This window comes from Trematomus bernacchii, unplaced genomic scaffold (genome assembly GCF_902827165.1).
Source record: "Trematomus bernacchii unplaced genomic scaffold, fTreBer1.1, whole genome shotgun sequence".
NCBI classification, from domain to species: domain Eukaryota; kingdom Metazoa; phylum Chordata; class Actinopteri; order Perciformes; family Nototheniidae; genus Trematomus; species Trematomus bernacchii.
This window is the reverse complement of record NW_022987710.1, coordinates 133,255-157,514: the sequence shown is the minus strand read 5'-3', so window position 1 is coordinate 157,514 and position 24,260 is coordinate 133,255. Positions and strand designations below refer to the sequence as shown.

General features: G+C 40.8%; 1 protein-coding gene across 1 annotated transcript in view; it reads left to right on the top strand.

The window, feature by feature from the left end:
- LOC117491104 (inaD-like protein) overlaps positions 1-24,260 on the top strand; it is a 108,336-nt gene that overhangs the window by 41,208 nt on the left and 42,868 nt on the right. Inside the window, 8 exon segments of the mRNA XM_034140955.1 lie at positions 2,316-2,404; positions 2,608-2,737; positions 6,967-7,028; positions 7,117-7,170; positions 7,613-7,747; positions 9,126-9,326; positions 9,808-9,891; positions 11,478-11,663. Coding sequence (XP_033996846.1) covers positions 2,316-2,404; positions 2,608-2,737; positions 6,967-7,028; positions 7,117-7,170; positions 7,613-7,747; positions 9,126-9,326; positions 9,808-9,891; positions 11,478-11,663 — 941 coding nt within the window.

The window sequence follows — 24,260 nt, the reverse complement described above, 5'->3', positions numbered from 1 at the left end:
ACATGCTCAGAACGCAAACATCACATGATGGTTAACACTGCTGCCCTGAACAGCTCTACGTCAAATATGATGTTACATAATGTGGCGTTACCATGGCAACACATCCCTCGCCATAAAACACGATGTCGCTGTAACTCCAATGGACACGGTCCGTTCGCCCCCAAATCTTCACTTGTATATCACCAGTCCATGCCTCAACAGCTTTACGTGACATCTGAGATCTCCCCATATGCCGTTTCCATGGCAATGCATCCCTCGCCAAAAAACACGATGTTGTCGTAACTCCTATGAAAATGGTCAAAACAGCACCAGACTTCAGATGATGGCTAATGGTCCGGCCCTCAATAGCTTTATGTCAATTATGTGGTGTCATCATATGCCGTTGCCATGGCGACAGATCCCTCGCCATGAAACACGGTGTTGTCATAACTCAATGGAAAATCGTCCAAACGGCACCAGACTTCAGATAATGGTGAATGGTCCGGCCCTGAACAGCTCTATGTCAATTAGACACCCAGCAGCTTCTACTGAAGCCAGTCCCCAACTCCAGGGACTTCCGGCCGGGGACTCCGGGTGGCAGTATACGCCGTGAAGTTGTTTGCGGCCTGCCAGTAAACCCAAAGCAGAAGAAGACGAAGTGACGTCAGCGGCTCATTTGCGTAATCTTCCCTCAGGGAAAAGTACTCCGGTATGAACGCGATCTGTACTAAATGCCCTGGGGTAATAAGTGCCGGGGCACTGAGTGCCGGCACTAAATACGGCAAAGTACTTGGTGTGAACGCGCCTATTGTCCGATCGGCCTGAAACTTCCCACATTTGCCAATGGCCGAGTCCGGAAAACACCGTGACACGTCGACGTGTGGACAACAGCCTGCCGAGTGTCGAAGACCCGCTCAACGCTGCTTGCAGCTTTAATTATCTTTGATTATCTTTGATTTTAAATGAGTGTTTTTAAATGGCATTTTACAATATGTTTCTGCTGCACTATTTCTTAATGCTCTTGATATCTTTCATTTTTGTTAAACCTTTTGAATTGCCTTGTGTTTAAAGGTGCTATATAAATAAACTTGCCTTGCCTTAGAACGTTTACTGTAAAACAACAATAGTGCAGCTGTATAACTTTTATTATTACACAGTTGAATACTCGATTCTGATTGGTCAATTTGGAAATTTCAGAGGTTAAGTAAAGTTGTTGTTTTTTCTTTTTCAATAATGACTGCCTCGCTGCACATTATCCCGCTTATTACAGGGCCACATACTGTATACAAAATAGTAATTGAAAATGATTTTATAGAATTAAAAATTATCGTATTACTTCCGCTTCCATAAAATACTCTGTTCAACGGCATACTAACGGCTGGAAGGAACTGTGAACAGACTTTGGCAGTTAATAATAATAATAATAAATGTCATTTATATAGCGCTTCTCATCTGCCAAGACAAATCTCGAAGCGCTTCACAGCAAAGGACACTGATACAATTTGAGAGATTAAACAAATAATAATAATACAAATTAAAACAAAATTAAATACAATTTTTAAATTAAATATAAAATTAAATATAAATAAATAAAATAAAAGTCGGAGATAGCGATAAAAATGGCAGTACTCCAGGTGTACCATGCTCAAAGTTTATTGGAAGGCCTGCTGAAAGAAGAGGGTCTTAAGGCCGGTTTTGAAGACCTCGGTGGAAGGGGCAGATCTCAGCTGACCTGGAAGGGACTTCCAGAGGCGCGGGGCGAATGAGCAGAAGGCTCGGTCTCCCATTGTTCGGAGACGTGTGCGGGGGATGTAAAAAAGAGGAGCGTGGCTGGAGCGTAGAGAGCGGGTAGATGTCTGGGTACGGATGAGGTCACAGATTTACAGTAAACCTTGATCCGTGCTGCCGGCATTTGAGATGACATTGCTGTTGTCGCAGTTCCAGCGGTTGGTACGCCGCTTTGTGTTGGGGCTTTGGGGGGGTTTCCTGTGAACCAGTTGCACAATTGCATGGCTTATATTGTTATTGCTATCAACTGATACAGTTCAAAAGAACTTACATCTGAGGGCCTTTACATTTTACACGTTGTGAAGGAATTCATATGGATCTGAATTTTGTCAAGTTGAAGATGCAACATTTGTTTTATTCAACACAGTCTGTTACATTTCACAGTCTCAACTTGTAGCCCACAAAATCTGGAGTGGTGTTGTTTATCCTTTTATGAAACAGGTTTATGAAGCGTTGCATATTTTCCTTATTGTGCTGCTCTGTTTTTATTGGTCCAATAAAATGTAAACTCTCTCTCCTCTCTGTCTCCTTCTCCCCTCCCTGTTCAGACGCAGTTGGTGTTTTTGTGAAACATGTGGTTCCTGGTAGTGCTGCAGATCAAAGCGGAAACATCCAAGTCCACGACCGCCTGCTCGCTGTAAGAGAAAGATTTCATCCAAAATATTATTATTAAATAGGTCAAACTTTTTAATCTGGACAAGAGGTTCTCTGTCCATCTCATTTAACATGTAACGACTATAGAGAGATTACAGATCAACCTGATCTGGCATATGTTATCACTCCTTTCCCTGTCTCTGTCTCTACTTTTCTTTCTCTCTGTCCTCTTGTGTGTCGCAACAGTTGAATGGCGTCAGTCTCCATGGTATGAACAATCAGGAAGTTCTGGAGGTGATGAAGAAGACGGGTCAAACTGTGCTGCTCAGTGTGGTCAGGAAGAAACCCATAACCCTGGAGAGATCCCTGGATAAAGGTAGATGGATGGACAAATAGATGCAAATAGACAGACACTGAGGGCTCCAATAGACTTTTTTTTTTTCACGACATATTGATATGTCAAGGCAAGTCAAAAGCATTGCAGTTGAACAAAGGCTGGAGAGAGGCCTCTTGAGACAGAGACATGGTAAATGTGGGTAGTTTCACCTGTGCTTTTTCACCTGCCATAACAAGTTAAAATGTCTGGCAAAAAAGGGCATTTGACTTCTTCATTTTCTTCAGCCAAACTGTAACATGGAGAGATGACTGAATATAACACTGACTGTAATAGCAGCAAATTGCTCTGTTTTTAAGAGCATGTCCCATAATGCAACACATACTGTAGCAAATAAATCAGACAATTAAGTATTTCAATCCTGAGTTTATCTTTATTATGAGAGTAATACAATTCAGAATTGCTCAAGTAATTAAAAGTATATTAACTGTTTCCTGCTGTATGGCTACAATGGTTAGTATGGTATAAAACGGAGAAGAGAAAAGAAAATGGAAAAAATAGGAAAATATTTTATAAAAAAGCTATCATGTGGCAATTTAAGATATTTTCATTTTTCTTTTGAAATACTTATCTTTTTTCAGTTGTGTACACTTACAATGGATCTTTAATAGTGAAAATCGGGCTCAAATGGTACAAGGGCTCTGTGGATTTTATTTCCCACTGACTCCATGATTATATTCTATTAAATCAGTAATCTGCTCCTGTGGGAGAAGTTAATTTTGAGCTTTTCTTCCTATTACCTGTCTGAAGTCTTTGTCCTGTCAAACAGATTAAGATGAAACATGTGTTTACAACTAGGTGTAATTTTCCCAAAGTCTCTGCAGAAAGCTAGCGATTCCTCCTCTAGCATCCACAAAGATTAATTTGCCCCGTTCAGGGCCATTTTTTTGTTCTGCTCTGGTCAGCCTCCAGGCCAGAGAGGAACAAGTGATTTTTAGAAACAGAAGAGCAATTTAGAGCTCTTATCTCCTTCAGACCTATTTTTTTTATTGAATTACTAAAAAAACTGAGAACTCCGAGAAGCTGAGTTTTCAAATTCTTATATTTTGGTCATTGCCATAGCTCCTATAATCTACAAAGAGTAATGATTAGTCTGCGTTTGGCTTTACAGCACCAAATGTGGAAAGAACGTACCCAAACACAGCACAACAAACAAGGGGTACATGCACACTGCTGGCACAAGTAATCCCCTAATGGTTTTTACCGCAATTATTATATTTTGAATGATAATGGGTACACTTATTTTCATCAGTTGTTTTGTATGTTTCCTCTGAATAACAAAAAGAAATACACTAATGATCTAGCTTATTTAACATACAGAAATAATCATAGCAAGCAAATAAACATTTCCTAAAGGTTCATCCTCTGAGGAGGAGCAGGTTTTGTTTTTCAATATTTATTTTTTTCAGCAGTTACAAGGTGAGACAATAGGAAAAGATTTAAGACATAACATAGTAAAACCGACAAAATGAAAAAACGGCAGCACTAACAACCTTGTGCGGTACTCGTGTGAATAATTATTCTGTTATATTTATGCCTAGTTAAACACTGGATCATTCCTTTCATGTATGATGCAATTGGGGACCAGTTCCTGACAAAGTCATCCAGAGTTCCTCTTATGACGTTTGACAACCTCTCCAATGGCAAAATTGACATCAGTTTTTCAAACCATAACAAAATATCAGGTGGATCTTCATCCAACCATTTCTGGAGAATTGTGAGGCGTGCAGCATACAAAGCAATTTGAAAATGTGCTTATGTCTTTTACATTTGAAGCATAATGAAGAGCACATAGGATCATATTTACATCGAAAAGCTGGGGTAACGTGTAGACTGTGAATAATCATCGGATTTATTAGAACATGTAATCTTCTTTGCATTCAAAAACATTTTTTGCCACATCTCATCATCCAAATGGGACCCAAAGTGTTCCCCCCAGGGTTAACATTAATAGCAGGCTTGTTAACAAACACTTGATCATAATTATATCTTTGAACTTTCTTCCTTAAAGAAGAAGCTTTTGATATTTATTTTTCCAATTGATTTATGTTCAAACCACTCATATATTGGTATGGATTGAATGTTACTCATGATTTGTAGGTGGTGGAAGAATTACGCATGGGGTAAATGTAGTCCTGAGTTGTGAAAAGGACTAAATTAGTTATTTTATTTTAACAATACGAGAAACCTTCCAGAATTTGAAATCCAAAGCAGAAAAGATTGAGCAAAGTCAGGATTACACACAATTCCAACTGTGATTCAGACCTTGATGGATTGAACAAAAATGTTATTGCTTTCTACATGTAATACACAGATAACACAAACAACTAAATAAGTATACATATACAGCCTGAACAATCTCATATATTCCACTCATCCCAAACATGTTGGGCAATTAAGATGTATAATAGTTTGACCCCTGAGGCCAAAAGACATGATATATTTTGGTGTTAAGTAGATTAACTGGCACACTTATAAATGACTGTTTATAGCCAACTCCTCTGCCAAGATTTAACACAGCTGAAGGCTTTATTTTTTCATGTTTACAGGCTAATTTATTTATGATTATTTTAAATAAAATGTGGTTCTAATTATTTACATTGCAAACTGAAAGATAATAAAACATTTCTGAAAAAATATTGAATCTTAAAAAGATGTGTCTACATTCAAACAGGAAGTGGATTCATGGAATGAACTCAGATCAGTGTTTTAAAAGCTTCCTAAGTGTGGCATCTGCAGACATGTCAACGCAAGCCTCTAACAGCATTTCTCTCTGAATTATTTCCTCTCTTTTTATTCCTCATTAGCTTTGCTAAGTGGCCAAAACGCCACGCTAACACTTAGCACGCCGCCTGCCTGCTCCCTGGCAGCAGATGTAAAGTGTCCGAGCCGTCTGACAGCCTCGCAGCGATGTATTACCCTGTTTATTCAGCCAAACGCAGCAGATTAATTGCGCTGTGAAGGCAAAGGTTAGCAATGCTAATTTAATCAGAGACTGTTGTTGTAACACCGCCAGACCTGCTTCAAAATACCTCCAACATGCATGGAGATTTGTGAAAACATAGACTTGTTTTTCTTGAGCGCAGCAATGGACTTTTCCCCTGCAGCCTGAAGGCTCACACAGAAGGTTTTCCTCAAAGAGGCGATCTGTAATCTGCTCTGACTTCAAACTAATGCCCTCACTCTGCTCTGAAGAACACATTTGTTCTTCTGTGTTCTAAGAAGGTATTGTTGCTGAGACATTTGTGTGTGTGTGTTTGTTAATGTGTTTAAATCACACAGTCTCCACAGTAGAATTTGCTTACTTTACATTTGAGTCATTTGGCTTTTTTTGCTTCTAACGGTGAATTCCAATGAGGTGACCGTCAGCCTGCAGCAGGGATGTAGTGAAAGGTTTGCACTGCAGCAGAACTACAGTACGGCTTTTCTTCCTGCTCTGCTGCAGTACTCGCAGCTGTGTAACAGTACTACACACAGAACTGTTAGTACTAGTTTTCTGGATGCCTCAGCTGATGATTAATTCCCCAAAAAGTCTGAACTGATCAATTGAATAAGGAAAGTTAAACATATTTTACTGATATGCATTCAATGTCATGTCAGATAAAAACCCTTCAACAACAGTCATCAGTTTCACAAACTTCACTTTAAAAAGGACATTTTTGAGGTGGTGAACTGTCTTGCCCAGGGACACGACGACATGCTGACTGCAGTGGGGATTGAACCAGTGCTCCCTGATCTCCTGATCAGAAGATCAGCTCACTAGCTCACTGAGCCACAGCCTCCTGCAACTACACATGCAACTACTCTTACAATTGTACTTTTGCTGCAGTACAACTTATTTTGTGTCACATTTTGTATGCTTTGTGTTACAGTACCTTAGGTTGGAGTTGGTGAGCTGTTGGAAGCTGCTGTGTTTTAATGGCTGCATAGTAATGTAGTAATTTTACATCTGTTCCATTGCTTACACAGTCTCTCTCTCTCTCTCTCTCTCTCTCTCTCTCTCTCTCTCTCTCTCTCTCTCTCTCTCTCTCTCTCTCTCTCTCCTCTCTCTCTCTCTCTCTCTCTCTCTCCTCTCTCTCGCTCTCTCTCCTCTCTCCTCTCCTCTCTCTCTCCTCTCTCTCTCCTCTCTCTCGGGTCCTCTCTCTCTCTCTCCATCTCCTCACCTCCTCCTTCGTCGAATCCTCTCTCTCTCTCTCTGTGTGTGTGTGTAGCTAGAGATGCAGAACTTTGGGCTAAATGGGAGCAGGCTCTGGGACCAAATTACCAAGTTCTGGTGAGATCTCATAATATTACACATTTTTACTGACAGTCCAGCTTCATGGATGTTCAATACTGACTATTTTGTTTGTGTGTGTTGTCAGGTGGTGAAGTTGGATCCTGTCATTGAAGATGATGCAGAGCTACAGAAAATCCTCTAAGGTGTATAACACTCAGACATCTGAACTGAAGCTTGTCACACTTAACTGGTCTAAGCATTGAATCAATTATGGAAATACATACACTTCTTTAGACTACAACCAATTTGATTTGGGTTCCAGTATAGAAAACATATATAAATAAAACTTTGTTTATGTTTGCCCCTCATTGTTTACACTCCAGTTCACTTCATAACTGCTAAGATGCGAGGTTGGAGTTGAAAACGACACCAACGACCAAAATGTAACACAATCAGCAAGTTGACATCATTAAACGGTTTTATTTTAAATGAAAAAAGCGTAATTGTTGTCAGACAATAATGGATGGGTTTCTAGATAGCATTTCGTCCAAGGCGTCTCGCCCCTGATGTAAAGTTAGAATTTTGAATTCCATTATCTGTAGTTTTCTTGTATCTTTACCTTATGATGTATGGTTTTGCAGCTGTTGCCTGTCCACACTCTGCGTCTTGGTGTGGAGCTGGACTCGTTCGATGGTCACCACTACATCTCCTCAGTAGTCCCTGGAGGCCCTGTGGAGAAACATGGAGTCTTGAGACCAGAGGACGAGCTTCTGGAGGTGGATACATTTGCACTTTTGCACACAGACACATTGCTTCATCTTTGCTGATAAAAAACTCCATAAGGAGTACCAGACGGCTCTACCCTGGATCCACAGTTTTTTGGTCTTTTTATGTCAGCACAAGAAGTCATCATCTATAAACAAGTGCAATTCTGATTGAATGTTGAGCTGAGGGGTGTACTACATAGCCAGATTACAGAGTTATTGAGGTTAGTTGACCCTTATTCCAGAGTTTTCCGTATAAAGAAAGTGTCTCTCTTTTAAACTGGCTAGATCATCATGGCAATGTATGCTGTAGACATAACGTGCTCCATACCAAGTTCAGTTAATAGTTTACGATTGGAATTGTCCCTAACTTCTTCCTTGTATAGAATATTGTCACTTTATAGTCAGTCTAGGAGCTGTTCAGATTCTTAGCTGCGGGCATACTTTCTATATGTAAACGTGTGTAGCAGTACCTTTACATTAATGCTGCAGTAGCACATACATGCATTTATCTTTTCTGCAGCAGCCTATATTATTGAAGCAGAACATCTGAAGTAAAATACATAACATTTGATGTTCTTATTTTAGATGATATTTGGAAAAATGTTCATATTTAGTTGTGTGTATTTTGTTTTATATTATTTATATAATATGTCCTTTAGTATTTTCTTGCCATTTGCCCACTGACTTTAAAAAAACAAAAAATGTGCATGTGGCTTAATGTTTCACTTTTTAATATTCATCAGTATGAATTTCACGTGAATACAGAAAGTGGTTTAATTCTTTGAAACCATCATTTTACCACATTGGAATATGTTCTATTTTAAGAGCTAAAATGGGTGGTTTTCAAGTTATGAACAGAGACGGGAGGCACAGACTGCATCATTTGGTAAATTCAATATATTTTGTGTGAATTTACACAAATACTAGCTACAGTAGATATCCTCCTGTATTCCTCTAATATGTTCAGCAACAGGTTGCTTTGCAGTGATGGTTCCCTTTGATGCATCAAATGATGCACCAAATGCCTCCCATGAGCGTGCTCAGAGCCTGAGGAGGAAAGCCAGGGTTCACAATGACAGTTGATAACCACCTTGATAGGATCCCTTATCTCTGATGAGGAGTTTAGATTTTACAAAACCATGGCTCTGTTAAACTTGCTTCTTAGTATACCCCCCTGATGTCACCTAGCTCTTTATAGCTTTTAAAACTCATGTTATTTACTGCCTTGATTAATTAAAGCAAACCATATAAAACGACCTCTCTTTCAATGTATGGATGACCTTTAGGCTTGGAGATATTGCCAAAAAGGCTATTCTCAGAACGAGTTGGCCATCTTGATTCATGTTGAAGTAAAGGTTATGTAAGCTGGTGTTTGTATTGTGTGTAGGTGAATGATGTTCAGCTGTACGGTAAGTCTCGTCGTGAAGTGGTTGCATTCCTCAAAGAAGTGCCGCCCCCTTTTACTCTGGTCTGCTGCCGACACCCGACCTCCGAACTGGGACCAGAATCTGAATCTGAATCTGAGCCAGGATCTGATCCCGTACTACAACCTGGACCAATGAGACAGTCAAAACCCAGTGTGGATGAGGTAAGTAGTAGACCCCCCCCCCTCCACACACACACACACAACACAGACTATAACACCCCTTGCTGTTACATACCAACCAACTATGTGCAATATGTGCTATATGTGCAATATATATATATATATGCCGTTAATAACTGTGCAATATATACCTGGCTGTTACAGGATGTGTATTTTGTAAATTGTGTAACTTTTCATTTTTTATTATATTATAACTTTTACTTTAATACTTTTTTATGCATGCTTATAAGTAACATTAAGCTGTCTTTGGCTCTTTTTCTGCTGTAACAACGTACATTTCCCCTCTGTGGGACTAATAAAGGTATTCTGATTCTGAAGAGCAACAAGGGACACACACATTCAATATTGTGATTATTCTGACATAATAACTGTGTTGCAAACACATGAACATATTGTTTTGCTGCAGTTTATAATATATAAAATGGGTGAATTCTAAATTTGACGTTGCTGCTTTTTATTTCAGATTGAGCTGAAGCTGTCGTCCATGCTCTGCACTCAGACAGAGAAGAGACAAAGCGCCACTGTGCAGGAGCAAGCACTTAAACAGGTGACCTGTCTCAATGTGTCTCACTCTCTCTCCCTGTGTCTCATGCTGTCCCCCTGTGTCTCACTGTGTCTCATTCTGTCTCACTCTGTTTCCCTGTCTCTCTCTGTCCCCCTGTGTCTCACTCTCACTAAATTTCACTCAATGGGACTCTGTTCCATAGTGTCTCACTCTATCTCCCTGTGTCTCACTATGTTCCACTCTCTCACTCTGTCCTATTGTGTCTCACTCTGTTTAATTCTGTCTCACTCTCTCCAATTGTTTTTCACTCTGTCTCACTGTGTTTAACTCTCTCACTCTTTCTCACTGTGTCTCACTCTCTCACCCTGTCTCATTCAGTCTCTCTCTTTCTCACTGAGTCTCACTCTGTCTCACTCCGTCCCAATGTGTCTCACTCTGTCTTACAGTGTCTCACTCTGTCTCACTGTGTTTCTGTTTCTCACTCTCATTTTTCACTCTCTCACTTTGTCTCAATGTGTGTCACTGTGAATCACTCTGCCTAACTGTGTCTCACTCTTTCTCACTCTGTATCAATGTGTATCACTCTGCCTCACTCTGTATCAATGTGTCTCACAGTTTCTCCCTCTGTCTCACAAGTCCGTCTCACTTTGTCCTATTGTGTCTCACTCTGTTTCATTCGGTCTCACTCTCTCCAATTGCGTCTCATTCTGTCCTACAGTGTCTCACTGTGTTTCACTCTGTCTCACTGTGTTTCACTGTCTCACTGTGTTTCACTCTCTCACTCTGTCTCATTCAGTCTCACTCTTGTTCACTGTGTCTCACTCTCACTGAGTCTCACTCTGTCTCACTTTGTCCCAATGTCTCTCTCTGTCTTACAGTGTCTCACTCTCTCACTCTGTCTCACTGTGTTTCTCACTCTCATTTTTCACTCCCTCACTGTGGATCACTCTGCCTCACTCTTTCTCACTCTGTATCATTGTGTCTCACAGTTTCTCCCTCTGTCTCACTGTGTCTCACTCTATATCATTGTGTCTTACTGTATATGACTTTATCTCTGTATCTCACTGTCTCTTACCGTGTCTCACTATCTCTCACCGTGTCTCACTCTGTCTCACTATCTCTCACCGTGTCTCACTCAGTCTCACTGTGTCTCCAGTGTTTTACTGCACATGCAAGATGCCTTCTAAACTTCTAGAAATATATAGTTGAACTTATTTTTGGGGCCTGACGTTTGGCAGTCCCAGCTGGAGGACAAAGACATGATCATTGTAAAACTGAATGGTTTTGGATGAATTTGAGAATTAGATTTTGACATTGAAATAAAAACATTTATTGTTAGAGGGACTATTACACACTTCTCTGACATTATTGATGTATGATTTTATTTTATCTTCGTATAATTTGATATATTGTTGTCATCTTATTTGGATGCAACTGTGTGCAATATTGCATATACCTTTATTAACATTTTACTTAATACTTCTACATCAGAATCATATAATCACTCTAGTAATAACTATACTACAATTACTACTCTGAAATGACTTAGTATTTTTACTTTACTTTATTTCTTTAAAATATTTCAATAGTAGTTTCAAGTGTCCGTTGTCACTGTGTATCATGAGCAGGAATCCCCTGGAGAAGAGGAGCTGATGGAGACTCAACACAGCCAGGAGGAGGAGGAGGAGGAGGAGGAGGAGCAAGATGAAGATGAAGATGAAGGGGAGCTTGCCCAGTGGTCTCCAGATGTGCAGGTGTTGGAGCTGCAGAAGGAGAGAGACAAAGGCCTCGGCTTCAGCATCCTTGATTACCAGGTAATAACAGAACCTACATCCTCCTCCACCTGCTGCTGCGTCTTTATCCTGTCTGTCTCTTCTCACATTCATACGGTATACAAAGTCTCCTCTCCTCTGAGGAGCCTCTGCTGCGGAGGAGGTGCAGCGGGTGTCTGCAAGATTGGTAAATGAAATCCAACATTCAATGATCTTGGGAGGCCGTTGTTTATATTTCTGACTTTGTTATACCGCTGCTACTGCCGGGAAACTTCCAGACAGTACGCTCGCTCAACCATTTTTTAAATCGGTGCATCCCTAGTATTGATTATCAGTTTCAAAAGCACATTTTAAAAGTAAAGTGCCAATTATGTGCTAAGTCCTTCTCAATGTGAGGGTGTGATGTTGTTTGACACTGTCATTTGCAGAGACAGGTCATTATATCATAGATATTGTGTGATCTTTTATGCTGTTGCAGAGATAGAAGTAGTTCCCAGTGAGGCGTTTGTCCAACTGTGGACCAGAGGAAAAAATAAGTCTTTTGGATTCTTTCTGTGGGGACTATAAATGTCTGTACAAAACCCATGAGAAGCCATCATATTCTTGTTGAAATATACACTCTGAACAGAATTGTTTGACCAGACTGGTAGGTCTGTTTCTGAAATGTATAAAAACTATTTTGGATCACACACAACCACCCTCACACAGAGTTAATGACCTCCCTATGGTTGTTTGGTGGTGGATGGACACGGTGAAGCGGGTGTGACTCGGTTCTCACACTGCACAGAGAGAACAGTGAGGAGTGTCACAGTGACAGAGGCTGACTCTCCGGATAAACCTCATCTGTTTGCACGACCAGGCTGCAGCTTCTAAGGTTCATAACATAACACAAGTCAAACAAAACATTTTTGTCAACATTAATACCTGTGGGATGATGTAACTCAAAATAGTAGATAGTTTAGTTTTAATGGTACATATTTTTCCATTTCTTCAAAGCATCTTTTTCAGCGGTTGTTGTAAATCTATGCAAATATCTATGCACATGTTTGCCTATATAAAAACAGACTTCATTTGTGTGTTCAGGTGCTAACACCCAAGATTTGATAACCAGCTCGTGAAAAATGCTTGACATTCATGTATCATTCCATTGGTCTAAGAATTGTTCTCTTTTCCTGTTTTGGTGACTGGTAAACAAGTTGATGTGAATAACATGTCTGCACATTTGCTATCTGTGACAAGACACGTTCCTGAGTTACAAAGGGATAAACGTTCTTTTATCTTTATAGCAACTAAAACTATTTATGTTTAGCTTCGTTGCTAGCTGGGGAGTAGTTTTGGGAAACCCTGGTCTGTAGAGTTTTTCCTCCCCTGCCTTGCACTTTATCTTTAGGCACAGCTTCACATCCAGACCTCTGCTCCCCCCCATAGCCTCCTCTTCCTCCTCTTCCTCCTCACATCCTCTCTGTGTGTGTGTGTGTGTGTGTGTGTGTGTGTGTGTGTGTGTGTGTGTGTGTGTGTGTGTGTGTGTGTGTGTGTGTGTGTGTGTGTGTGTGTGTGTGTGTGGTGTGTGTGTGTGTGTGTGTGTGTGTGTGTGTGTGTGTGTGTGTGTGTGTGTGTGTGTGTGTGTGTGTGTGTGTGTGTGTGTGTGTGTGTGTGTGTGTGTGTGTGTGTGTGTATCTTTTTAAAGGGCGTTCTTCCCTTGATCTTAATATTAAGTAGACGACCTCCTATGGGTCCGTCAGTCGCTCTTATGACACATTGAAGGGTAACCACATCCTCAAATATGGCTTACATGGACAGGTCTTGTATCAGGTAACGTTAATTCCATCAAATATTTAATATAACTAATTCATTCAAATCTTAATGCTCCAGGCATTGGTTTTACTGTCCATTTGATTTTGAACCAAACTAACTCATTTAAATTATCTTAAAAGTCCTCAAATCTAAGATAATCAGGCTGTTTGTTTATTGCGCGCATACATTCTTTGTATATCCTTTAACCTGTTAAGCCCGAAAGACCCCGGTACCGGGGCACTGCCGCAACATCTTGCAGGAAACAGTGTCTGAGGGCATGTTCATTTAATAAAACTATGAATGTTTTATATCCATGTAACGGGAAGAAACTCATCTAACTGATCATTTTAATTTTTTTTCAAAAGAAAACCCACAATGCTAACACTGAGCCTCTGAATTAGCAACGAGCGAAAAAATGCTAACACCTTACTGCAACCGAAAATCACTCACAAAACCTTATTATTTATCTTTTCACCACATCCAACACATCGATTCACATTGTGAGGTGACACAGAATCGATTGACACCGACATTATCACTGAATTATACGTATTTGCGACGTTATAAGCAAAAACGGACATCAAAACAGGTGACGCTAGGTAGCTAAAAATGCTAACATTTTTACCTTGGCTCTGTAGTCTCTCCAAAGTGGTCTTCAATGGCATTAAAACAATAAAAACGCTGCTGAAGTTAATCCATAGGTTAATCTAATGTGTCTGTGTCCCTTTGAAATGATTTCTGATAATCCATAAGCATTAAAAACTGCTTTATTTCCGTTTCCAGATGTCAAAGCTAGAGATTGGTCCACTCTGATGGAAAATTACATGCGCGAAGCCCCCACCTTTTCTCTTCACAATGAGTGGTGTGTGTGGGGGACTCCCCCTTCAATTCTATTGGCTCTAACGGTCAGAAAGAGGTGTCAACCATCAAAATCGAGCAAGGGAAGCCAGAGATATGGAAAATCCACCCAAATGACCCCAGAAGTGGTTTATTTTTGCTAAATCTTTCTAAAAAGGTCAAATGTCACTTGTTTTGCATCAATCTTGATACAGGGTACTTATTATATGTTGTACTTTGGATTCCTAAAGCTTTTAGTCTACTAACCCATCATCCAAGGGTAGTTTTCACTATAAGTAAAAAAGAATTTTGGACGGACACTATAATTTACAGTTTTTTACTATGTAAAATCTGAATTTTCTTTAAAATAAAAAACATCTATATTGATTCTGACTTTTCTACATCCAACTCACAGGTTTATCATTACTTTGAGAAAAAAGATTATTAATTTAACCCTTTTAGAAGGGAAGATATGGTCATTTGTTCTGGGAATGTCATTTTCGAGCCTGAGACCTGAAAAACAGGCTCAGGGCTTAACAGGTTAACACATAAAATGCCTCTTAATAGATATATATATATACAGATGTAGCCACTAATTTTGCGCGTCCCAATCTTAGTGGGGCCGTGGCAGGCCCTTGCCGGCCCTTGCCGAAAGGAAACCCCCCCCCCCCCCCGCATGGCGTAGTGAATACGTTTCAGACGATAAATTATATAGAAACCAGCTGCAGTGGCTCATCCTTCCACCAGGGGGAGCAGTGATGGAAGCTGCCACTGATTAGAGGGTGCTGCTTCTAACACAGACACAGGACAGCTGGTTGTTTCTATGCATAAAGTGTAGCAGAAAACATGCCTCTGGTGAATATTACAAAACGTATTCTCTCCATAAAAGCTGGTGGGTTGAAAGCAAAACGGGAGGTGAAAAGTGAATATACTGTAAAGTAGAGAAGTTACTGTTGATGCCGTGGCTTTATCTGAAAAACATGTATGGGCCGGGACACACATTTATTTAGATAATTTTTAAACAAGATTAAATAATAGGCTGTAATGTTTCTTTCTCTGCCGAGGTACAACAAGGGGGATTTACTCTGATAACGGATATTTTTTAAGTTCCCACTGTCACTGATATCATATTCTGCGCTAAATAAGAGACATGGAATCATTTACAAAATATGACCATGTTTTTATTTAACAAAATAATGTGGCTTAATCCATGTTGGCGTTTACAAAGCTACAACTACAGAAATAATCGGTTTGTTTTTTCATCCCATCCGACGTTAGGAAATGCAGCCCGGCTCACACTAACAATTTTTAATCATCATTCAATCATCATCCTCACGATCATTTTAAAGGTCCCCTATCATACTGTTTTTCATCAATATATTATAGGTCTCAGATATATACAAAACATGACTCTGAAGTGTTTGGCTTGAAATACCAAACGGATCATGAATTGTAGAATCCCATAATCCAGTGCTCCAAGCCCCACCTGTCCCTCATCGCTCCAATAAAATGGTAGGCCAAGCTTAAAAATGGTCAAATGTATCGTTCTATAACAATATATCTAAAACAAATAACATCAGCTAAAAAACGGAGAACATCAATAACAAATAACAGTTCAGAAATAGAGAAAATAAAAATGCAATGGTGTCAATCCTTGCCTCAAATGGGCTGAGTTCCAAAAATATAGAAAAAGGGCCTACTATGCAATTGTGTTATCAATGGTAGGGCCAAGCTTAAAATTGTCAAATGTATTTAAATAACGTCAGGTTCTACATCTTATAACAAATAACATCAGTCAATAATAACAAATAAAATCAATAACAATAACATCACTCAATAATAACAAATAACATCAATAACAAATAACATCAGTTCAAAATGGGAGAAAATCAATAACAAATCAATACATTCAGGAAATACATTCAGCAATGCAAATGACCAATTGAATGCATGAGTCTCATCACTGGATTATTAGTGACTGTAATGAGCCTGTTTTGCACCACACATCTTTCAAAACGCGGTTGCAGGCTTGATATGCCACTCAAGTCGTGCTCAATGTTGAGCCTAGATCTGTATTTGGTTTTCAGTGTTGCAACAGCTGAAAAGCCCATTTCACAGAGATAAAATGTGGCGAAGGGAAGAAAAATGTGGCACAGCTCTCTCTGCCCAATTACTGGATACTCCCTCTCCCCCTCCAAGCCAGAATTCACGTTCATTTTGGTTTCAGTTGTGTGTGTTTGAGCAGGCTCGGATTGGCCACCGGGAGATTCGGGACTTTTCCCGTGGGCCGCTGCCATTGTGGGCTGCTGCCTTCGTGTGGCCGCTGGCTCTGGCATAGGTGGGCCGTGGACTTTCACAGCGCCGGTGCGCCGGTACAGCCGCCGCCGCATACTCCGCCGCTCCCCGCAAAACACCCGACGTTGCGAGGCTCCGGCGGCAAGCGGCGCTGTGAAATTCCACCGCCGTTGCGAGTATCCGGCTGTAACAGTCCACTACCTAGCCACCGCCCGCGAGGACCTAGGTTCGATTCCGGCCTGAGGTCCAAAAAAATGTATTAAAAAAAAAAAATATAATAATCTCCCGTTCATCGCGTCCATATCGCGACCCACCTATTACATCTCTGCGCCCCACCAGTGGGGCGGGCTCCACACTTTGAGAAAAGCTGCCATAATCCCATCTGTTTCATCAGCCCTGTTTCTTGTTGAAACACTATGGTGCTCTAGAGGAGATTTAGGTGATAAGGTGGGTGGGTGTTACCAAGTTGGTATTGGCTAATGGTTACACAACCCAAAAAATCGTTTATGACATCATAAAGTGGCCAAGATCTGATCAGCTCATTTTCAGACAGGTTTTTATATAAATGGATCAGGACAAAAAGTGAAACTTTCAGAATCTCTTTACACAGAGGGGGCACATGTTCATGTATAAAAGACATGAAAAAGTGGATTTTGCATAATAGGTGACCTTTAATGTATGTTCGCCGATTGACATGAAAAGCACTAACAAATATGAATATGCCGTAGTCAACTTCATTAAACATTATTAACTTGCCTAAACTCAGTAATTCACAAAAAGAGGGTTATTTTTACGGAGCCTCGTCATCTCACCACGGGCAAACAAGAGTATTTACAGTGTTAATAGTTTAGTGTATTATGGTTTCACGTGACCCGAAAGTAAAGAATAAACATATTTATAACTAGTTTAGGTTGTTCCAGAGATAGCTAAGTGTGTTAATTCTAACTTAAAGTGGACCTATCATGCTATATTTAAATGATATATTGTAGGGCCATACCTATATAAGGTATATTTATACGTTCTTTCTGTTTTCAGCAGTGGTCACCAACCTTTTTAAAGCCCAAGATCCCTGACCTCGGCCTTGGTGAGATCTAGCTATTGCAGAATTGAGTGAAAAAGACAGCCCAGACAATTTGAGGCCTTTTATGTCGGCTAATTGCATCTGAATTACATCAAATCATTTGGTGCAACTTCCAATTTGATTAAACCAAGAACACAACATAACTAACATGTCAAAAAGGATAAATATATATATTTACATCATACCTATCATTTTAAGTTTCATTAATTCCTTCATTACAATCCTAAATATAAATGTATGTAGCTTATTTTCTGTTTGAGTGAATGAGTGCATTATTTTGTTGACACAACACAACAAAAAAAAAAACAACATCTTGCAGTGAGGCAGATACATAAAGTGCCATTTTAAACTGTGAGGCTTAATCCACTGAAGCTGCATGCAACATTTAACATTAACATTAATAGTTATTTTTAACAATTCTTACAAATTCAAAATTCTAACAACATTCTTTATCCATGCATAGACCATTGGTGCGTTCACACCGGACGCGGTGCGATTTTTCAACACATTTTCTCACAGCTCCTCATATCTATTCAGAAACTGGACAAAAGTTAAACAAGTACAAACCACAGACTGTCCGTGTCATGGTGAATACAGTCGCTGTTGTATCTGTGTCTGTATCATGTTGTTGTGAGTGTGGACAGAGCAGCTACAAACGTTAGTTTAGGCCTGATCGATCCGATCTCCATTCAGAAAACACGCATTTTAAAAAGGTTTTTCGCCTGCCGTCTTGTCTGCACACTTGTCAAAGCATTAATTCATGTTTTTTACTAACCGGTATCAGTATGTAGTTATTACGGCATCATTTTGAAAACGTGTATTACAATTAAATCACGGTAAAATATGTTCATTTTGTTGTAGTTGGTATAGACCAGGGGTTTTCAAAGTCTGGGAAGGTGAGCCTCCCCTCAGAGAACATGAGAACAAGCCGCGTCCCCCCTCCCAATTATTATTGCTATCATTATTATTATTATTATTGTTGTTGTTGCTATAATGCAGGGGTATTCAATTGCATTTCAAAAGAGGTCCAATAAGAGCAAATGTCATTAAATGCTCTGTTTCGCTGTCTACCTTCTCTTTTTGAGCACGCCATTTGAAGTTACTCCAACTGTTTCTCTCTTCTTGTCTCGTCTCTGTGTGTTTGAATCTATCGTGCTGACTCACTGACTGCAACCGATTTGAATGGCTGAGTAGGCATCACCCTCCTAAAAACATTAAAAAATAACTTTTAAAACCTTTTTATCTTTATGGTTTTAAATATGTGGTTTTAAACATTTTTAACATTTTCCAACATCGTGGATGAATCCTTATATGCTCCCGCAACACACTGAACATCAACTTTGCCTCCTTATACACTCACCCCTACTTTAGTGCTGGGAACAATGAGTCTGCGTCTTTGATGCGGCACATGCGGGTGATGCGGGGATCAGAGTCCTGCGGGATCAGAGTCCTGGCGGGGATCAGAGTCCTGCATTGGGTCGGTACCAGCGAACGGGTGACCCGCAAAAAAAAGTGATTCGCGGGTGGTAGTTGTCCTCAGACCTCTCCCCGCGGGACCGCGCATAATCATAACGCTCTGCAACCGCATCAATCTGCTGCTGAGCGCGCCACATTCGAAATGGCTGAGGTGAAGCTCTAGCGGAGAATACAGCATTGTAAATAACTCTTCCTCAAGAGCGAAATCCAACGTCTGGGAGGCTTTGGTTCATGGAGAAAATAACCAACATCCCACGCTTTTTGAGCCAAATACGCAACTGCGTGTGTTAATAATTGCATGTTTTCAGTGCTCCTAGGATATGCGGGTTCGGGTCGGTTTGCGGATCTTGTGCCGACGGGTCGGGTCGGTTTGCGGAACTAATTGGCAATATGTGGCGGGTGGCGGGGGCGGGTTCGTATTGCACGTTGCAGGTGCGGGGGCGTGAGCGGGTCTTGAAAATCAGACCCGTGCAGGACTCTGGCGGGGATGCAATGTAGACAGGAATAAACGCAGATCAGCCTCTGGCTGCAGCCCTTGACCGGTAACTTGCTTTGATCAAAGTCAATGCGGAAAAACCCGCACTCACACCGTAGGTGGAGGTGAAGGTATGAGCACTTTTAACAACCTTTTGTAAAGGTGGGGGAACTCGGTCCTCTCCACAGACAGCCAAAGTGTGGCAAGTGACACTTTACTCATCTTGTTCTCGTTACTTTTTTTCTCGATGCTGCGCCTCCCCTGAAGCTCTCTGGCGCCCCCCCAGGGAGGCGCGCCTCACACTTTGAAAACCGCTGGTATAGACCATAAGTGCAGTGAGTTGCAAAAATATGCAGCATCACTTGAGTCAGTCTATTATTATCGACTGGTTTGTGACCACTGCTCTTGAGCACTGACTCTCCCTGCATCACATTACAAACTTCTTGAGAACTCCTCATAATTGCTCGGAAGTGTATTTTGCAAAGATGGGATAAAAGACCCCGCTCCTAATGTTACCCTTTGGTATAGGGAGAATTTTAACACTCTCCCCATGAGAGACTGCTTGCTACCTCAAGGGGCAATGATGGGCTGTTTATGAGGGTCTGGTCACCTTTTCTGGATTATTTGCCAAGTGACCTGAAAGCCTTACTTCTCAGGGGGGGGGGGCATTTTTTCTGATTGGAGAGCTAAGTACATCAACTATGGATGACGGCTTGAGGCTTCTGTTGACTGATTACCCTGAACTCACATGTTGCAGAGACTGAAAATAATATTCCTCATAGTTTTGTATGTTTGATTGATATTCCAGCATGATGTATATGCGTGTGTGTATACACATATTTTATTCTATATTATTTGTGATTATGTATTGTTATTCAATTGTTGTCAATTGTGGATGTGCTGTGGTGTCTGTGGGGGGTTGGGGGTGTTGTTTATTGTTTTGTATGTTGTGTTAAATGTGTGAAACTCAATAAAGAGCAGTTATTATAATAAAAAAACTCCCAAAGAAACCCCCAGTTAATGGGGAAAATTGAAGAAACCTCGAGGAGAGAAACAGAGACGACGGACGGACGGACAGGACGGACAGACGTGAAATAGATGTTGTGTGTAAATTAAAAAGATAATACTGTACAACATAGGTAGTCCAATGCTTAAAAAATGCATTGTCTATAATAAAAATAATGAATCCAGGAGGATGTCAACAATCCTGTGGGAGCCATCAGGGAAGTAGTATGGTGAGAATCAGGCAGGACCACAGTGACAGGATCGCAGGACTCAGGATCCATGGGACTCAGGATCCAGGACTCAGGATCCAGGACTCAGGATGCCAGGACTCAGGATGCAGGACTCAAAGATCATAGATCCAGACTCAGGATCCAGGACTCAGGAATGCAGGACTCAGGATCCACAACAGGATTAATAACGCGTTAATTAACGGGTTGAACGCAAAAAAAATGTACGCCACTAATTATTTTAAAACGCGATTAACGCATGTGTATTTTTTGTCCTCGGCCGCCCCGTAGTTTCGAGCGCATCGAGTTTAAAAATACCATCTACAAGCTGATGCTGACAGCCCCGCTCCTGCAGCCCGTCGTTGTGGGCAGACCCACACTTCCACGCTCACCGGCAGGCCCGGGACTGGCCATCGGGAGGATCCGGGAGGGTGTGTGTATGTGTGGCGCGACTCGCGCGAGCGAGGTCACACCTTACGTGTTGTTGTTGTTGTTAGCGCAGCTAGCCTAGCACCAGATGCTAACGGATATAAGGAGCTGTTTCAATGAAAACAGAGGAGCGACATTTCGCCCACAACTGCGCCGAGCACTTGACTTTATGCAGGTAGCCAGACAGTGGGACATTGTACGAAAAGTCAGCACACTCAGCACGGATAGTACGCGCAACATGATTGCAGCGTCCAGGCAGCTCCCGTTCGAGCATATATGCCCTGAGCTGCACATAGCTCCAACGATCCATCACAGTGTCTCCACACACACACACACACACACACACACACACAACCACACACACACACACACACACACACACACACACACAGGTATTATTGTATGAGAGAGGTTCCAGGTTGAATTGAGGCGAATATTTGTAATGTTCAGAGGTTGTTGTGTTTAATATTCATGAGAATATTTGTCATTGTTCTAATGATAATAAACAAACATATAAAGCATATTTGTCCACTCATATGTTGATAAGAATATTAAAAAATTGAAAAATATCCCTCTAAGGTACATTTAGAACAGATAAAAAATGTGCGATTCATTTGCGATTAATCGCGATTAACTATGGACATCATGCGATTAAATATTTTAATCGACTGACAGCCCTAGCAATTGGTAAAAACCAGAAACCAGTACAACTGTTTCACCTTAGAATACAACTCTTCAACTATTGAAACAAATACAAAAATAAAATTCTCTCATAACTACTACCGTGTCTCTCCCTCTCTTCCCTCTATATTGCTCGCCCAAGGGCATTGGGTCCGTTGTTCCTGCCAAAGTGTTTCCTGTTATTGACTCTGCGGCTGGTCAGTGTAGTGAAAGATGTTTGGAGGCAATAAGAGAAGAGCTGATCTGTCTGTCTGGATCAGGCTCAAAGTTCCCACTCACATCTGACACCTTTAAAATGGGACCAGTTTCATACCTCCAAAAGCAGTTTTTCTAAATCATGAATATACTGATCAATTATTTTACCAGTTGGAACATCATCCCAGAGGGAAAGGATACTAATGGGCAGATTTCTTTACAAGGACACTTTCAGTGTTATAAATCAAGGTCTCATTACTGTTAACTAGCTCTAACATAGGTTGGCAATTAACTGCCCGGAGGAAGGAGGAGGACTTGGAATTAATCACAAATACAAATAATTTCCAATGTCATTTTTGAATTCAATTTAAAACAATTTTTTTCAATCTCTCCTTACATGTGTCGGAGGTGATATTCCTCTCCTGTCCACATGTTCTGCCGTAGACTGATGCTGTCGTTTCATTTGGCCTCCTGTCAGTCTTTTCACCAGATGTCGAACCTGCCACAGGATTTTGCTCCCATTCAGACACACCAGCATCAGTTTGGTCCTACACTGTTGGTTAAAAAGAATGTGTAGAAACAGGAAAGACATAAACGCAAACCAAACTACAAGAGGGCTCAGAGCAGAAGCCTCTTCCAAGGCTGCTTCCATGAGTGAAAAGTAATGCGTGAACCAGCCTGTTGATTTGGATACGCTCCAAAATGTATTGGCTTCCTCATGGCCAACGCTACACCTTTCCTCTAAGTTTTATGAAAAATCCTGCCACATTTCTAATAAGAGTGCATTGATGTAGACACGTTGTGCCTCTTCACCTATACATCTTAGTTCTTACTCTTTTCCTTACTGATGGTATGTCATTTGGTTGTGTGTGTAGACGGTGGAAGGCAGGGAGAGGCATAGACGTGCCTTGATCCCTGCCGAGTCGACGCACAACTGTTGATTGTTGTCAGTGCCAGAAACACTTTTTAGGAGCAATGCGGCTCATGGTATAGATGTGGCGCATACATCTTAGTTCCTACTCTTTTCCCTCACCCTATCCTAAGGGAGTGCATGTACGTAGACACGTTGTGCCTCTCCATTTGAGTCCTGGACTTGTCGTGGCTGAACCTGTCTCTGTGGTCCTGCCTGACTCTCATCATACTACTTCCCTGATGGCTCCCACAGGATTGTTGACATCCTCGTGGATTCTTCTTCTTATTATAGACACATGCATTTCCAAACATTTGGTCTACCTACGCTGTAAAATGTATTATCTCTTCGATTTACACACGGCATCTATTGCACGTCTGTCCGTCCTGGGAGAGGGATCCCTCCTCTGTTGCTCTCCCCGAGGTTTCTCCCATTTTTTCCCTTTAAACTGTTGGTGTTCTTTGGAAGTTTTTCCTTGTACGATGTGAGGGTCTAAGGACAGAGGGTGTCGTATTGTCATACTGATATTCTGTACAAACTGTGAAGTCCACTGAGACAAATGTAACATTTGTGATATTGGGCTATGTAAATAAACATTGATTGATTGATTGATTTCCCGTAAGCGAAAACACAACCTCCTTGGCAGAGAGAAATATCACTGTATGCTGGAAAAACAGAGCCGGTTTATGTAGACAGGGGTTCATTTACTTTTGGCCTTAAAGTCTATAATCATTTTTGAAAAAAATGTAATAAAAAGGATGCAATGTTTTTTTTCTCCGTATTATCCAACTTTAAAAGTTGCTGAAAGGTCTCGAATATGTGTAGAATAAAAATGTTAAGTCGAGAAATTCAGTCTCCTAAAAATATTTCCGCTCTGTGTTCATAGTTTTGTGTTTCTTCATAAAGGTCTTAAAAACTTTGTCTAGGCAACTGCAACCTACATAAAAAAACTCCACATTCTTATCTGTGCCCAAAAAGCCAACCGAGAAACATATCACTACTTTAAGTGCATTTTTAATTTCTTTATTTATTCTCCTACGTTTCTGATATCTTTTACTTTTTTGACAGCAGAGGCCTTTCTTTTTCGCGGAGGATCTTGTAGGAGTGGAGGACTTGAGTTCTGACTCCTCACCACCTGTAGCCATGTTGTTCCATCTAAAAATACAGCTCAGGCTTTGTTCTGCCAGCCTGAAACTTGGCAAGGCAGCTCGTACTGCAGCGCGGGGCGATGCTC